The 18,277-nt window shown below is 45.5% G+C and overlaps 1 protein-coding gene across 2 annotated transcripts; it reads left to right on the forward strand.

Moving 5' to 3' along the window:
- Positions 1-3,815: 3,815 nt before the first annotated feature.
- Positions 3,816-17,263, forward strand: KANSL2 (KAT8 regulatory NSL complex subunit 2). Of its 2 annotated transcripts, none has more exons than XM_083729454.1 (10): positions 3,816-3,966; positions 4,666-4,924; positions 5,784-5,962; positions 6,705-6,819; positions 7,665-7,828; positions 9,307-9,473; positions 9,799-9,895; positions 10,778-10,929; positions 15,476-15,715; positions 16,589-17,263. In XM_083729454.1, exons 2-10 carry the CDS (start codon positions 4,674-4,676, stop codon positions 16,685-16,687), a joined length of 1,464 nt encoding a protein of 487 aa, XP_083585580.1. In that variant the 5' UTR covers positions 3,816-3,966; positions 4,666-4,673; the 3' UTR covers positions 16,688-17,263. The 2 variants fall into 2 exon arrangements, with proteins under 2 accessions (XP_083585580.1, XP_083585579.1); XM_083729453.1 differs by having other exon boundaries at positions 3,817-3,966; positions 10,778-11,031.
- Positions 17,264-18,277: the final 1,014 nt, after the last annotated feature.

An 18,277-nucleotide genomic window follows, 5' to 3' on the forward strand; every position in this document is an offset into this window, starting at 1 on the left:
AAAGTAAATAGTTGGTACTTGTTTCCAACTGAGTTATTGCCAGTACTTGCATATATTTAGATCAGTGAAGAGGAACTTGTGGCTCTCCAGATGTTGCTAGATTCCAAATCCAACCCGCTCTAGCCATCATGGTCGGTGGTAAGGGATGATGGGACTCATAGTTCAACAGCATATTGGGGGGGGCGGGCCAAATTCTTACTCCTGAATTAAACCTAAAAGAAAATAAACTCCATTCTTAGGCAATCTAAATTCTACACAAAAGAATTTTTTTAGCAACCTTCTGTTATTTCTCACTGCAAAATTCTGGTTCTGCTGGGCTGGGCAATGAACTCGGCAGGGCACTGATGCTCCACCCCACAACCACTGGCTTACGGTATATGTTTTCAGCAGGTATGGCCCATGCATTTTCAAGCACAACATACTTCTGCAGCCATAAGGGCTAGAACCTATATTTTATTAATGAAAGCTTAGATTTCCAAGAACCTTAATTGTGCTTAGTTTTCTGCCTCTGACCCCTGTAGAATTGCAACATGTAGCTCTAGTTCCTCATCCTGTTTGTGTGTGTGTGTGTGTGCGCGCGCTGTTCTAAAATATGTAAGGAAGTTTGCTTTAGAACATGCTTAAATGTAGATAATGATATAGGTACAGTGGTACCTCAGGTTACAGACTCCGCTACCCCAGAAATAGTACCTCAGGTTAAGAACTTTGCTTCAGGATGAGAACAGAAATCGTGCTCTGGTGGCAGCAGGAGACCCCATTAGCTAAAGTGGTGTTTCAGGTTAAGAACAGTTTCAGGTTAAGAATGGACCTCTGAAACAAATTAAGTTCTTAACCCAAGGTACCACTGTATACTGAAAGTTGCATGAACTGCCATGGACTGCCATGGAAAGTTGTATGGACTGCCAATTCAATAACAATTCTGCTAGGATGCAATCCTATAGTGGTGGAAGCCTGCCTATACTGCCAGAGACTGGACTATTATTATGCATATTTGTTGCTTTAGGCCAGGCACGTCCAACAGGTAAAACACTGTCTCCTGGTAGATCACTGGGCGTCTGTGGTAGATCGCTGGCTCCCCTAAAAAGCCCATTTTTGCCCTGCATCCCCTAAAAAAAGCTCAACAACTTTGATCAGTCTTTAACTCTGTGAGTAGATCACAGTCTCTTGGGAGTTGGCCACTCCTGCTTTAGGGAAACATCTCTAAGTGACTTAAACAAATAATAGTAAAATGCACAAAATAACATGAAAAATAATAAAAAGTCAAGTATAATACTGTAAGCTACTTAAACCATTAATAACAAAACTTTCACCACACCCCTAAAGGAAAACAGACAATTACAAATAAAAACAAATGCCTGGGGAAAAAGAGATTAGTTTGTCTAGTGCACCAAAAGATGTCAATGTCAGAGTCAAGCATCCCTTGGGAAAGCATTCCTTAGATAAGGGAGCACTACTGAAGAAGCCCGTTTTCTTGTTGTTTTTTTATAAGATATTTATTAAAGTTTTCAATATTAATACAATAAAAAAGAAAAAAGAAAAATATAACAAAAATACCAAAACAAAAAATACTTAAAAACACACAAAATTTCAATAACTTATTTTTCATTAACTTATTTCCCAGACCTCCTCGTACCTTCCTTTTTTGTATTCCAATTCAATTGTTAGTTCAGCAAATCCTTATCAATAAGTTTTAACCTACTTCTAAACCTTTTTTCCATATTCTCTTAAAACATTACAGCTGGAAACCGCTTAATTTCTATCCGACATCATTCTAACATTCATTAATTTTGTAATATTTCTGTAAATAGTCTTTGAATTTCTTCCAAACTTCTTCCGCTGACTCTTCTCCCTGGTCTCGGATTCTGCCGAAGCCCGTTTTCTTGTTATCACCTCTGGCCTGATAGCACTGATACGACATGTGCTCTGGCAGAAGTCTCCCAATATGCCAGTGGAGCTGTTCTGCCAGTGAAGGGGGTTATGGGTGGCATAGGGGAAAAGCACACTTAAACCATGCCCTACACCTTTTCATTTTACGACTATGCCCGTGATTAGAATGGAACCAATACTCGGCAACGTGGCAACGCCTGCCAGTGCCTGGGACAGACCAAAGTTGTTGAGGTTTTTGTTTTGTTTTGTGATAAATTCAAAGTTTTGCCCACACACCTGCCACTTGAGGGTCATATTCCACATATCTGGTGAAAATGGGCTTTAGTCCCATAATACAGAGGTAGCTTAACTCCCAGCATGTGGACCTGTGGGAGATTAGCAGCCAAACCTAACAAATACATATTCTAGCTGTGTATCTGAAGAAGTGTGCATGCACACGAAAGCTCATACCAAGAACTGACTTAGTTGGTCTTTAAGGTGCTATTGGAAGGAATTTTTTTTTTATATTCTAGCTAGTTAGCTTGAGGAGGGGCTAATTCCACAGAACTGGATTGCTGATAGGCCAATGCTCAGACCACTGAAATACAATTGGTAGAGAGGAGACTCTGTGATGTCATTTCCCCTCTTCACCTGGAGAAGAAAGAGCAATATAGTCTTTCCTGTTCCTCACTTCCTTTGACCAGGCTGGATGCAGGTATCCCTCTGCTTGCTCCAGCTTTAGTATAACATGTATGAAGCTGCAAATATACGGTATTTATTCCCCCCCCCCAAAAAAGTTATTGGTTATAGCACACAGACATAAACACAGACATTACATTTAACACAACATAAAAACTTAACAATAAAAACACAAAAAATAAAAGAATTTTTTCTTCTTATTCCCTGGTATATTAACATTGCTAAAAGACTTCCTCGACACCTTCCAATCTGAATTTCATCATAACACATATTTAGCAGTTGCCAAATTCATATTTATAGCATCAATATCCTCTCTCATATAAGTATTTTGTCTGGATAGATTTTACTGGTACTGTGAATCAGTCCATGATCATAAATGTAGGTAAATCTTTTTAAACTTCTCAAGTAGTTGCCTGATTCTTTATTAACCGGAATAAGAAAGGGAGGTCAGCTTATTTCATAGCTAGACTTGTTCAAAACAAGGTTTAGCAGTCTTATTCTTATGGTTTGACTTTTGCCACCAACGATGGCGTTTTGAAAAACTCACGCAGTGTTGGCACCTGGAGGGATAAATTGCAATCAGTATATCCTCTCCTAGGGACGCGGGTGGCACTGTGGTCTTAACCACAGAGCCTAGGGCTTGCCGATCAGAAGGCCGGCGGTTCGAATCCCCGTGACGGGGTGAGTTCCCGTTGCTTGGTCCCTGCTCCTGCCAACCTAGCAGTTCAAAAGAACGTAAAAGTGCAAGTAGATAAATAGGTACCGCTCCAGCGGGAAGGTAAACAGCATTTCCATGTGCTGCTCTGGTTTCGCCAGAAGTGGCTTAGTCATGCTGGCCACATGACCTGGAAAAACTGCGGACAAACGTCGGCTCCCTTGGACAATAAACCGTAACTCCAGAGTCGGTCACGACTGGACCAAACGGTCAGGGATCCCTTTACCTTTATATCCTCTCCTCCCCATTAAAATTCATCCCACATGCCCATTCCTTAGAGGAAACGTGGGATAAATATGCAACAAATAAACTATAAGCATCCCTTGGCCAGGCTGGCTGCGACTGAGGGCGCCATGTTGGGTCCCTCCTCCCCAGCCTGAACGCAGCGCGACGTCAGGCATTCAGCATCTAAATTCAAGTCCCGCCCTCTTACGTGATGCGACCGTGAGCGGCAGCAGCTACAGCCAGTAAATTTGTGGGGTCCCTCCCACTGGCTGCGCGCCGTTGGGCGTGGAGGGGAGAGGGAGAGGGAGAGAGGCGGGCTTTTTCGCTCGAGCGACGCACCTTTCGACCAATGCTGTCCCCGCTCTCCGCCTCCCGTTCGGGTTGGCTTGCGATGGCGAGCGGGAGGAGTTGCTGAATCGCGAGGCGAAGTTAAGATGGCGGCGGCGGCGGGAATGACCAAGGTGAGGCGTTGTTTTTTATGTCTGGTTTTTATTCCCTTTCCCCCCGCTTCTTGTGGGCAAACTGCTCCACATAGGAAGGGCGTTTCTTTGGCCAGGCGTGTGCCGTGGAGTTCTGGTGGTTTGGAGACGAAAGCCGAAGGGCAGGGATTCCCTGCTCCTGAGGGCGGCTGCGACCGCGGGTGGGAGGTCGGGCGAAGCCCCTGGCGGGAGGTGGGCAGCTCTTCCCACAGGGGAGCTAAGCAAGTGTGCGCGCGCGCGCCTTACCAGAATAAATAATAACTTTTATTTCCCCATTTCTATTTTCTACAACGGCTCTCTCTCTCCCCCCCCCCCCCGCCATCACACTCCACTACCTGCTATATATATATTTTAATTTAACCACAAGACAAGAAACGGGTAATCAAGAAGTCTGGCCTAATAACTAAAACGAAGAAAAAGTGCTATAATGGGAAGGGTGGGGGGGGCGAGACCCCATTACGTTGCTTTCCTCTCCCAAAACTTGGAGCAGCATGGATGGGGTTTGGATATTTTTTTTTCTTCGTAATTCGAAGAAAAGCTGAGGAAGGCCAAGGTTGAAATCTTGTGCCTGGAAACTGATAGATTTAACAGGTACCCCCCCCCCCCCGGCGTTCTTATGGTTATGTATTCACACCCTCTGTGTCAGTGGTGCTGCAGAGATTAATAACTTGCTCCTTGCAGACGCTGGCATGAACAGAATTCGCATCCACGTGTTGCCTTCAAGTCGGGGACGACTCACCCCTGTGCCAAGGCCCCAAGAAGCCTTGTCATGTGCCTTTGCTCACCGGCCGTGCTCCCAGCCTCGTTTGGAAGGACACGAGTTCTGCATAAAGCACATTCTTGAAGACAGAAATGCGCCTTTCAAGCAGTGCAGCTACATTTCCACTAAGAATGGGAAGAGATGTCCAAGCGCAGCTCCCAAACCTGAGAAAAAGGATGGGTATGTGTTACGTATGTTCAGATAATGCCGAACGCCGTTTACCTTCCCGCCGGAGTGGTACCTATTTCTCTACTTGAACTTTGACCTGCTTTTGAACTGCTAGGTTGGCAGGAGTTGGGACCGAACAACGGGAGCTCACCCGGGAGCTCACCCTGTCACGGGGATTCGAACTGACGACCTTTGGTTCAGCAAGCCCTAGGCTCAGTGGGTAGGCTTGCTGAAATCAAAAAGTTTTAAACTGGCATCAAATATCATAGCAAGAGTGCTTTCCTAATGTTAATACACAGGGAATTCCAAAGCTACTGCACTGTTACAATGACTCCTAGTAGACTCAGAACGAACATTACATGGTACTTGTAGAAGTGCAAGTTCCACAGATCAAAATTGTCAAGTAGGTCAAGTAGGCACATATGGGCATTGGAAATCCTTCAAGTAAAGTAGTCCTAATCAGTTAAGGGCTTTATATACTAATAGTAAAGCCTTGAACTTGGCCCAGTAAAAAAATCTGTAGCCGGTGCAGATCTTTAATAAAATTGTGGTAGGCTCTCACTTCTGTTAGTAGTCCTGCTGCAGCATTCTGCATAATTTACAGTTTTTGAGAGTCAACTGCAAAGAGAGCCCCACATACACCGCATAGAAGTAATGCAGTTACAAGCTATTCTGGTCCAGCAATGGTTGCAGCTGTTGTAAATGATTTGCTCAGTTTCAGAATCTAGGCTGCCATCAACTGGTTTTGTGTTCATTTCTACACTATAAACAAAATGAAAACATACTCACTGCTTATTGGTTTATTATCAGTACTACTTTAGAAAATTTGGGAGCCACGAAAGGTTGGTTTCTCTTTTGTCTTCCCATCTAGGGTATCGTTTTGTGCTGAACATGCTCGTAGAAATGCCCTGGCACTGCAGGCTCAGATGAAGAAGTCCAACCCTAGTCCTGTGCGGGAGTCCCTTCTCTGTCAGCTGAGCTCCTATGCCAAGACAGAGCTGGGTTCCCAGACTTCAGAGAGTAGCCGCAGCGAGGCCAGCAGAATACTGGGTAAGTGGAATAGGTGGTGATGGCATTGATCTGGTCATTAAAATAGGGTGTGAAGGCTAGGGTCTGTTACATCCTAATTTAAAAAGATTTTTAATTATCATTGAAAAGTAAAAGCCACCCAAGAGAGAAGATGGAAGCAGTGGGGTTAGATTTTTCACTCAGTCTTGTTTTATATATGCTGTTTTTTGTTACATGCCCTCCCCAATGCTGCTTTTTATAACCTGCTGGACAAAATGTCAGGATGGGCAACTTACTGAACTGTGGAAGGGAAAAGATTTGCAGAATCGTCAAGTTGGCAAACTTCCAATTTTCCTTGTCTTCTGATTTCTGATTTATCATTATGCTCCACCTTATATATGTGGTCATGAATGCTAATTTTTGATTTAACAAAAACCCAAATCTCTTGGTTCTTTGGCGTAGGATGAGCAGCCCAGTGTACTGGGAAAGGGGAAGAATGTTTATACGGCTGGCTTGCAGCATAGTGCCCAATCTGGTTATGGTAGTGTGCAGTTTGTTTCTGTGATCAAGGCTAGGTCTCTGAAGATTATGTAGAACGGTTGGACAATGGAAACCAGAATTAGTTGGAGGACTATCCCTTTTCTCCCCCCACCTTCCTCCAACTTTTGGCCTTCCTTCTCTCTTCCCCGCCCTTCTAAATGCAAGACGCTCCAGGGTTCCCCACATGAATTAGATCCTTAAAGAAACTTTTCTCCAAATAACAAATGGGTTATTTTTCATTCAGACGAGGACAGCTGGAGTGATGGAGAGCAGGAACCTCTTACTGTAGATCAGACATGGAGAGGGGATCCCGACAGTGAAGCGGATAGCATTGACAGTGACCAGGAGGACCCCCTTAAGTGAGTCATGTGAATGGTGAATTGCTGTTTTATGACACATCAGAATTAAGAAATCCTGTCAACAGATGCTGAAAACTTCATTCCAATATAAGTCACCTTCAAGAAAAATGTGGTGGCCTTTGGGTGACGTACCATATAAGAGAATGATTAGAGGACAGGTGGATATTTTAATCCTTGCACTTCTGGAGCAGATACAGTATAGCCATTCTGTCAAAATGCAATCTTTGTTGTCAGTTCTGTTTTTTGAGAAGTCTGAAAATAGACTTTGGGAATTCCTTTGTCCCCAGAGACTTTCATTAAAAAATAAATTTAGGCTACATTTAAAAGTTAAAACTTTCTCAAGTTTGAGAAAATTGTAACTAAAATATAAAACCAGCATCACCACATACATTCATTCATATATGTGTGAAAGGACCCTTTCCATGTGCTAGCCCCCAGAATGTACAGCAGTTGTTTGTTGTATCCTAAAGTTGTTGGCCAGGTTACAGTTATGAAAGAAATGTTATTTCCTAACCTCTCTAATTGTGATCACAAACAGCAGCTCAAATGAAGCCCTAAAATGGCTCAAAAAGTGGTTTTAACTTTAGAACCAAGCCATCTCCATTGTAGCCATTCCAGGTATTTGTGTTGAGTTTTTCAAGTTAGCATCCTCTCTTAAAAGGTTAACAAAAATCCTGCTCTAAGTATTCCTGTTGAAGGTCACAGGTCTACCTGATTCAGTGCTTTGCTGTTAAATGGCTTCCTTTTGCTACTTGACACTACTTTAGCTGGCTCTTCCTTTTTTAATGACTTGAGAAAATGTGACTTGGATTGCTTCCTTATTAAATTGGATCCTGTTTCTGCAGACATGCTGGTGTGTACACTGCTGAGGAAGTGGCACTGATCATGCGAGAAAAACTCATCCGGCTGCAGTCTCTATATATTGATCAGTTCAAACGACTTCAACATCTCCTGAAAGAGAAAAAACGACGGTACTTACACAGCCGCAAGGTGGAACATGAGGCCATAGGTAAACAGCCATTGTCCTGTACATAAGCATCACTGGGTTGCAGCTCAGAAGCTTTGCTAAAGCTCTTCTAAAATTCATTAGGACAATCTAAAAGCAGTTTACCAAGAGCTAGAATGCTTAATGCTTGACAAGTATTTCTGTAGATCTTTCATTACTTTCTTGTTATATCTGCTGAAATTGTTTTCAAAAGTCATCTTCCAATGAGCTAGGAAGTTTCCAAATCCCAGTTAGGAGTACTGCGCATCATTTGGCCCTAATGGTGGGAGAATGCATAGGAAGGAATTAAATGTAGTGCTTAGCAGGTTGCTATGTCAGCACAAACATTTCTGCTTGCCTGATGAAACGACCTGCCTCCTCTGCTCTTCCAGGGGTTCTCCCAACCCCCAGCGGCAATTAGGGGAAAGGGGCAAAGGCCCCATTGCACTAGTGAAAGTTCTTGCACAGGCTTCTGGCAGGGCCACAAGTGGGGGACTTGTTCCACACATGACTTTGGGAAGCATCAAGGGAGATGTGGACTCCTGTAGTTACTAACAAATAGCATACAATTCCTTGAAGTTTAAATGGTGAAGAGTATTTTCCCTTGTTAAATACTCCTACAGTTGACTACACTATAACACCAGTTGGGTAACTTTCCCTACACAGTTTCAAAAGTTGATTTCCTCACACCTACCATTAATCAATCCCACAGGTTCTTTTACAAGATTTTACAAGTTAGCTGTCTTGAAACAGTTGCTCTTTAAAGGTGGCCTAAAGCATTCCATAAGTGACGTGGGTGGTGGTGTGGTCTAGACCACTGAACCACTTGGGTTTGCTGATCAGAATGTCGGTGGTTTGAATCCCCGTGATGGGGTGAGCTCCCGTTGCTTGGTCCCTGCTCTCGCCAACCTAGCAGTTCAAAAGCACGTCAAAGTACAAGTAGATAAATAGGTACCGCTTGGGCGGGAAAGTAAACAACGTTTCCGTGTGGTGCTCTGGTTCGCCAGAAGCGACTTAGTTATGCTGGCCACATGACCTGGAAGCTGTACGCCAGCTCCCTCAGCCAGTAAAGCAAGATGAGCGCCGCAACCCCAGAGTCGGTCACGACTGAACCTAGTGGTCAGGGGTCCCTTTACCTTTAAAGCATTCCATGGGACAATCTGCAAGCAGAGAAATATAGAAAGGGTCCTGTAGAGTATAATCTTGTGGCTTGGTGCTATTCCTAGAAATTTTTTTCAAAATTGTGTGAAATGTTATTGGTTTTCATAGGAAGACATTGATGATCCATTTTTACAGCATAGTGGATTTAGTACAGATTTGTTTTTGTGTGCATTTTGTATTGAATGTAATATAATGTGGGTTTATAAACAAGAAGGAACTGTTGAGCTCAAGTGAAAAATAATCTTCTCAAAAGAGGTTCACCAAACTAGCAGGTGCTTAGTCTGTTGGGATTTACAAGAATCAGGGTAGTGCTTTGAGTCTGCTCCCTTGGTGTCTTCCAGGTAGCAGCCTCCTGACAGGCCCAGAGGGACTTCTGGCTAAAGAACGTGAAAACCTGAAACGGCTGAAATACTTGAGGCGATATCGGCAGCGCTATGGTGTGGAAGCTCTTCTACACCGGCAGTTGAAGGAACGCAGAATGCTTGTCACGGAGGGTGCTGCCCAGCAGGTACTTGAGTCAGGCTGTGCTTCTGTACCTACTAGGCCCAGTGGAGCTAGAAATTGTGGGTTTTGTGATTTTCCTCTGAAAGTAAGGCAGGGGTATAAATTGGCTCTGAAATGTTGGAAGATTTTCAGATATGACACTATTTGTTTTGAACAGGGCACAGAATTATTGTATTGGCTCAGCCTCTTACATTATTACAAATACATGTGGAAAGAGATGTTGAGGTGATTCTCTGTTGTGTGTTTTTTGATTTCTGAATGGAAGAATGTATTCCTGTAAGAGCAGCTTTAACCACCAACAGCCTGCAAAATTATCTTGTGCTCTGCAGGCACACACCACCCGTTCTAGCCAGAGGTGTTTGGCCTTTGTGGATGATGTTCGATGTTCCAACCAGTCTCTTCCAATGACAAGACACTGCCTTACTCGTATCCTTTTAACCTGTCAGTTGTCTGTATTAGTACTTCTGGAAGTAAGAGAAGAATTGAATTGTTTTTGTTTTTCCTTTTTTGTTGTTGTTTTGGCCCTGAATCAAGGCTGCTGGCTTGCTGTAGCCACTGGTTTCAAACAGGCGCCCAAAAAAAATGTCTTCCTATGGTCTGTTGGCTGTTCGATTGCTTTAGACTAGAACAGCCAATTCAGTTGGAAGCAACAAGCAAACCTCAAACTACAATAAGGCCACTGTCTGAAATAAGACTGATCCCTTCAGAATCACATACTTGAGTAGTTCCAATTCCACGATGATCCTTAAATCTTATATTCTGAATTTAGACATAATTTGCTGCTGACTTTGTGTTATATTATCCTAGTGGTCTACTCCTGCATTAATTATTCAGCTGCTTTTGGTTCGCTAACAGCTGACTACTAGTTGTGATGTGCAGAAGAAAAGTTATCTACTAAAAATTCAAGCCCCATGAGTTTAAAAGCTAGTTTTTACTTTGAGGCTAAAGTCCAGCAGTTCCCCCTTAATATGGTGGTGTATTCCTACAGTAAATTTAAGGTGCTTTAGATTATTTATGTACAGACTATGATACTGCACATGGAGTTCAGGTGTGCACCTTGATGTTTTCTTCTAAATAGAAGTATTTCCAAGGAAAATGGAAATAAATAGGGAGCTGTCACCTACCATTCTATATATCTTATGTACTCTTCTGCAAATTATTCATTATTTTTAATGAAGCATACAAAATGGCGGGCCTGCTGACTTACTAAAAGTCTGCTTTTAACACTTCTTTTTAGTTCTCATGTCCTGGAACGGCTGATCTTGCCTTTCCGCAAATCTTGCTTGTCTCCTTTGACTGCATCTTTAGATATTTGCCAGGATACCAATCAGCTTCTATTTAAGCTGTGCCAAGGGTCAGAAGAAGCACCCTGCAGCAAGCCAGTGCCTGTAAGCCTCTCCGAAGACCCCTGCTGCCCACTCCATCTCCAGCTACCACCTCAGATGTATGTTCCTGAACAGGTACTGTCTGTTCCCGAGGAGCTGGAAGCTGCTTCCATGGATCTGTACTTGAGCGCAGCTGAACTCCGGCCCACAGAGAGCTTGCCGCTGGAGTTCAGTGATGTAAGTGAATTGTAATGCAGCACCTGCCCATGGCACTTCAGAAGGCACAGTTACCTCTAACCTGGGTATGAGTACTTCAGTAATGACATGGGTTGAAGCTACATGTAAATGAGTAAGGGGGGAGAGCTCTGATACATCAAAAACATGGATTATCTAAGAGAAGCAGGCACCATGGGCATGGTGAACAGGGCTGACATTTGGGTGCAGGAAAAAGTGTGTCACTTGAAAAAGTAGGTTGCTAATGCCATGCCTGTTGATATTTCTAGAGGACTTAAATTAATTTGATACATTAAAATAAAGCAGACCCTATTCTCAGGTTTGCAGTCTAAATAATAGACTAAACTAACAACTGAAGGGGAACAGAGTGAAAACTCAAGAGGTTCAAGATCAAGCTGATTGAGGAGGTGAGTGTTTATCAAACATTTAGAGGGCTACCGAGAGACTGCCCGGCATAAGAAGCAAGAAAGGGGGCTGTTGGGGCACGAAGAATGTCATTTTGGATTAATAGAAGACTTTCTGGAGGAACAAAGAGGGGGGTAAAGAGATTAGTGGGTGTGAGAAAATGAAGATACTTGAAAGTTCTTTTTATAAAAATAGAAGGGAGAGCTAAAGTAGAGAATGGAGGGTTAATATGATCAAATGCTTCTTCCTCCATGTTAAATAGAGGCACTTACACTTAGTTTTCTTTGATACATTGACTTTGTATATGCATGTGGTTTTTTTGTGTGTGGGGGGGGACACTTGGAATGTGTGGTCTTCCAGCTGCTTGCAGAGGTGGTACATTCCTTGGAGGTGTGCTGTTTTGGAATATGTAGTTTCAGCTTTGTCTAGAAAAGCAGCACATAAATATTTTAAAATAAATAGATTAAGAACAAAATTATGGGTTCTTCAGTGTGTATTTGGAGCAAACACTTGTATTTGTGTAGGGCAGTGAATTGATGACCTGTTATGTTCCTTGCCCTGACTGAATTTTAAGTGAAGGAATTTTGTCGATTCATATAAAGGCATCTTGTTGGGAAAGACTAGAACACCAAAGGGTTAATTGGACCATTTGTAACCCTTTGAAAACATCAGACCTTTAAAATCCGTATTTAAAAGCTTTTTTTTTTTAAAGCAGCTTTTTCTCTATCCCATAAGGGTTTGTGTGGGTTATAATCCTTGGATTACTAGGATGGCCTGTGTGTTTGCTAAATCTATGTACTTTATAAAAAAACAAAACATTGTAGACACAGCATGCTGACTGAAATGTCTGTCTTCTAAAAATAATAGTGTAAAATCAGCTAGCAGTTTTCATTCTAGGGCCAGCTCTGAAAGTGGTTCTGAAAATAGTGAGGGTGTCAAGCTTGTGCTGAACATAAGGACATTTGTGGAGACGTGTGTAATGGGGGATATTGAGTCCTATCAGGCCATACTCTTCTGTATGGATCCTCTTCCCATTCATGCAGCATACATCCCACTGTAGGGAGAGAGTTGGAGGTCTGCCACATAGTTCAGCAAGGTCTATTGGGTACAGTGGTGCCTCGCAAGACGAAATTAATTCGTTCCGCAAGTCTTTTCGTCTTGCGAGTTTTTCGTCTTGCGAAGCACGGTTTCCCATAGGAATGCATTGAAAATCAATCAATGCGTTCCTATGGAAACCGCCTTCAGACCAGGTCCGGGACAGTCTGTCCCCCGACCTCTTCTGAAGGCCGACGTGGGGGGGCGAAAGTCTTTGCTTCCCCCCCCCCTTCCCGGGACAGCGGAGACTTCTCCGCTGTCCGGGGCGATCTTAAAATGCTGGCGGGCGGCAGCGCTGCCGCCCGCCAGCATTTTAAAATCCCCCGGGAAGGCAGGCAGGGGGGACAAAGACTTTTGCCCCCCACCCGCCTTCAGAAGAGGTCCAGAGGGCTCTCCAAGCTGCGGATAGCAGCCTGCTGCCCCGCGCGAGGGGCAGACATTCGCAGCTTGGGGAGCCCTGCAGGACTTCCCCGCAGGGCTCTCCAAGCTGCGGATAGCAGCCTGCTGCCCCGCGCGAGGGGCGCTCTTAAGCAGAGCGCCCCTCGCGCGGCGCAGACATTCGCAGCTTGGGGAACCCTGCAGGACTTCCCCGCAGGGCTCTCCAAGCTGCGGATAGCAGCCTGCTGCCCCGCGCGAGGGGCGCTCTTAAGAAGAGCGCCCCTCGCGCGGCGCAGACATTCGCAGCTTGGGGAATCCTGCAGGACTTCCCCGCAGGGCTCTCCAAGCTGCGGATAGCAGCCTGCTGCCCCGCGCGAGGGGCGCTCTTAAGCAGAGCGCCCCTCGCGCGGCGCAGACATTCGCAGCTTGCGCGAGGGGCAGACATTCGCAGCTTGGGGAGCCCTGCAGGACTTCCCCGCAGGGCTCTCCAAGCTGCGGATAGCAGCCTGCTGCCCCGCGCGAGGGGCAGACATTCGCAGCTTGGGGAGCCCTGCAGGACTTCCCCGCAGGGCTCTCCAAGCTGCGGATAGCAGCCTGCTGCCCCGCGCGAGGGGCGCTCTTAAGCAGAGCGCCCCTCGCGCGGCGCAGACATTCGCAGCTTGGGGAACCCTGCAGGACTTCCCCGCAGGGCTCTCCAAGCTGCGGATAGCAGCCTGCTGCCCCGCGCGAGGGGCGCTCTTAAGAAGAGCGCCCCTCGCGCGGCGCAGACATTCGCAGCTTGGGGAATCCTGCAGGACTTCCCCGCAGGGCTCTCCAAGCTGCGGATAGCAGCCTGCTGCCCCGCGCGAGGGGCGCTCTTAAGCAGAGCGCCCCTCGCGCGGCGCAGACATTCGCAGCTTGGGGAACCCTGCAGGACTTCGCCGCAGGGCTCTCCAAGCTGCGGATAGCAGCCTGCTGCCCCGCGCGAGGGGCGCTCTTAAGAAGAGCGCCCCTCGCGCGGCGCAGACATTTGCAGCTTGGGGAACCCTGCAGGACTTCGCCGCAGGGCTCTCCAAGCTGCGGATAGCAGCCTGCTGCCCCGCGCGAGGGGCGCTCTTAAGCAGAGCGCCCCTCGCGCGGCGCAGACATTCGCAGCTTGGGGAACCCTGCAGGACTTCGCCGCAGGGCTCTCCAAGCTGCGGATAGCAGCCTGCTGCCCCGCGCGAGGGGCGCTCTTAAGAAGAGCGCCCCTCGCGCGGCGCAGACATTCGCCGCTTGGGGAATCCTGCAGGACTTCCCCGCAGGGCTCTCCAAGCGGCGAATGTCGGCCCCGCGCGAGGGGCGCTCTGCTTAAGAGCGCCCCTCGCGCGGGGCAGCAGGCTGCGCACCTTCCCCTCTGTTCCCGGACCTGTCCTGAAGGCTTGCGGTGGGAGGAGGGCTTTCCACCCCACCGCCAACATTCAGAATGCTGTTCTGAATGTGGCGGTGGGGAGGAAAACCCTCCTCCCACCGCAAGCCCCGGGAACAGAGGAGAAGCGCTGCGCACCTTCCCCTCTGTTCCCGGACCTGTCCTGAAGGCTTGCAGTGGGAGGAGGGCTTTCCTCCCCACCGCCAACATTCAGAATGCTGTTCTGAATGTTGGCGGTGCGGAGGAAAAACCCTCCTCCCACCGCAAGCCCCGGGAACAGAGGAGAAGCCCTTCGCGCCTTCCCCTCTGTTCCCGGACCTCCCACCGCAAGCCTTAGGACAGGTCCGGGAACAGAGGAGAAGGCGCGCTGCGCTTCCCCACTGTCCCCGGAGATTTCCCTATGGGCTTTCGTCTTGCGAAGCAAGCCCATAGGGAAATTCGTCTTGCGAAGCCGCTAAAAAATCGGAAAACCCTTTCGTCTTGCGGGTTTTTCGTTTAGCGAGGCATTCGTCTTGCGGGGCACCACTGTACAGTGAGCACTGATCAGATTAGTTTCTCATATATAACTTGTTCTGAAGTGCAAGCACTGGGATGGTGGCTTTATCATGTGGTTGCAAATGGGGGCATTTTCTGTGGGGAGTAGAGTGTATTAATGAGCTTCTGTGTGGGCCTTTAATGTCTTTTCCAAGAGGAACGTTAGGGCTTAATCCCGGCTGCTTTCTGGGTTACACTGGATTCCAGCTGCAAAGCCCTAGGCAGCTTTGTATCATCCCTGATGACATTTATGCCATTATTTTGCTGTTTCAATTAAAATCAATCTCCCTAGATAGAAGTGTCCATATATTTGTTCTGAAACTATTCTGTTTGAAGTAGAACCTTGTCAAGAGGCAGTTAGGATCTGTCTCATTTTATCAAAGTGGCTGTTCTGGAATTGTAAGTATCTCCTTTCTCTGCCCACAAAAGTGACTGTTAAGCTAAAAAGCAGACTCTGTATCCCTTTTAATAAACTAAGGATGCCAGTCTGATTTTCATGTTTACTTTCAGCACATGCTGACTTTGTTTGATTCCTGCTTCCTTTCAGAAGAAGCTGAAATACTATTAGGAATGGGTTAAGGGAGGGGGACTGGAAACACCCTGTTTAGCCACATCTCAAAACGGTTTGTTTGGTTTTCTCTGTGACAGGACTTGGATGTTGTTGGGGATGGCATGCAATGCCCCCCTTCTCCTCTGCTCTCTGATCCTTCTACTTCTCTTGAGAACCAGTTAAACAAAAGTGTTGCTGAAATCCCCACAAATGTGCCACCAAGTGAAGAGCTTGCTCAACAAGGACTTCTGAACCAGGCAGCACAGCCAGGCAGAGGGTTTTTCCCCAGACAAACTGCATTTCCTGCTTCAGAGTTGCTACAAGAGCTACCCTCACAGGTACTGATCTGGGCTTGGAATAACCTGCATGGGATTCTGGATGGGAGTCAGTAGATCCTTTTAATGAGTGCATTAAGGTTTGCTGGCGAAGGTCTTGCCTCCACTAAAGTCCCATGAGATTGCCTGTTCTGTAAAGATTTTCTTGAAGTCAGCCTGAATACGTGCGTAGGCTAGCTCCTAAGGAAAAGGCAACCCGTGCTTGTTTGTCAAGAGGATTAGCCATCTGCTCATTGTATGTGTTGGAGGAGGGAAGAAGACCGTCCCCCAGCCGTGTAACATTGCACAGCTGGCCTGGCGCATTAATGCAGGGATGGGAAGTGGGTTAGGAGCTGGCAGGTGGCTGATGCTGTTTGTTTGAGTTTCCAGAACTGTGATTGGGTTATTACTATTTCTTTAATGTTTTCTCATCTTGCTTTTTTGGTTGCATTCTGCTTAAAAATATATTAACATGAGTTCGGCTTATACCTGTTTGTTGTGCGCATATGAGTTCTCTCACTTCTGCTTTCTCAAGATGAGACTGTTTTCCTCCCATGCCCTCCAAAATGGTTGTCTTACCAACCAGGAATCAAAACCGATCCATTCTGCAGGCCTTGAATTGAAGGCTAATGGTTTGCAGTAGCCATTGGTTTCAAGCAGGTGCCCAGAGGAAATGTTCCCCATGGTCTGTTGGCTGTTCTGAATGTTTGAATGGAATAGTCAATTCACTGGGGAGTAACATCAAACAATGGGGGAGAAAGCACCTTCTCTGGCCTGGGTATGACCTGATTCTAGAGTTGCTGTATTGCATCCTTTGCATTGGAACACACTAGGTCCAGTTTCTGTAAAAAAGGAATAGGATACGATTGTCAATTTTATCCTCTCTGTTTCTACTAGAATATACAGCATCTTGTGACAACTGGGCCAGGACTGGAGGAGGGTAAAAAGGAAGAACCTGCAACCAATGGGAATTCAGAACCAGCTTCCATCAGCTGATAAAACTCAAAACAGATGGCAATTCCCCCCCCCCAAAGATGAAGCATCTGCTACTCTTGGACTCCTGGTTCTGTGTGTTCCTCCATCTCCATGTTAAATATTTCTAGATTAGTGAAATCTCTTTCTGGAAGGCCACATGGCTGGCAGATTTTGGGTGCTTTTCTAGTGGCCTTCAGATCTTGTTCAGTTGATAGCCTTTTAGGGTTGGTTGGTTTTTAATAATTCTGGTACTGCTATAAATTCCAATAAGGCATGAGAGACTCTCAATGTTTAATGAATACAAACACTGAGGAGCCACACCTAGTTTATATTCGTAGTCCTAAATTCATAATAAAAGGGGATGGCTTGGAAAACTGGATTATTGGGAATATGTTTTAAGTCGTGGGCTTGTCCATGCTAAAGAGGTTTTTGAACTGTGCACTTGCCTGGTGATGTTTGATGGTGTCAATGCTGCACAGCTATTCCTTCTTTTTCTTTCTTTCTGGCATTTAAGTCTGTAATCAAATATCCACCTGTAGCTTTAACTTGTGTACATATCCCATGTAGTATAATAAAGACACTGGATAATGTTTATAACTTGCTTTTACAACTATGACTTTGATTGGTACATAAGAAGAGCTGTACTGGATCAGACCAAAGGTCCACCTAGTCCAACATACTGTTTTCACAGTGGCTTACCAAGTGCCTATGAGTAGCCTAGAATCAGGACGGGTATAATAGCCCTCTCTTATGCATGACCCCCAGCAACGGGTATCCAGAGGCATACAGTCTCTGATACGGGAGGTAAGTATGTAGCTATAATGATTAGCAGCCATTGATAGCTTTATTCTCTGTGCATTTATCTAATCCCTTTCCAAAGCTGTCCCCCTTGGTGGCATTCCATCTTGTAGTAAATTCTGTAATTTTAACTGATTCCTTATGTTTGTCTGGCTCTTCCAAAAATCATCCCAAAAGAAAAGGGGTGGGGTGTTAAATGAGAGGCACTTATTTGCATCTTTTGTGGAGTTGTGGCAAAGCAGAAGCCAGCGTCCAAGCTGAAATGGGGGCTGTCCTAAAAAAAGAAGTAAACTTGGACTCCCTTCTTTGTTTTCCATGTTTGCAGGGAACAGTGAAAAAATGTGTAAACCATTGGTCCTCTTCATTATAATGTTGGTGCTAATGCTTGTCATGCAACATTAGAAAGATGCCTATAGACTTTGAACAGACAACTTGCATGTTAAGTGGGTCACCTTGGCGGTGGTGGAAAGATTAGCACAACTTCAACAGAAGCTGCCTAATCAAATGTAAATTGCAGGTGGACATTTTTCAGGACATATCAGAACTTAACTTAATATATGAACAGTTCAGACACATACTGCTGGATACATGTCTAGAAAGTTTGATAATGTGTTTTAGCACTTGTACAACAAATCTCGTATCCTTCAACAATGGAGTTCTTTATCACTGGTGACAGAAGTACTTTGACTATAATAATACTCTTACAGGAAGTTGTATAATTAGATGAGCAGTGAGACTAGGAAAAGAAAAGAAAATATATTGGAGCCAATAAGAAAATTGTTTGGCCACCTTGGTAGTTAGGCAATGGGTAGG

The sequence above is a fragment of the Podarcis gaigeae genome, assembly GCF_964106915.1.
Source record: "Podarcis gaigeae genome assembly, chromosome: 2".
NCBI classification, from domain to species: domain Eukaryota; kingdom Metazoa; phylum Chordata; class Lepidosauria; order Squamata; family Lacertidae; genus Podarcis; species Podarcis gaigeae.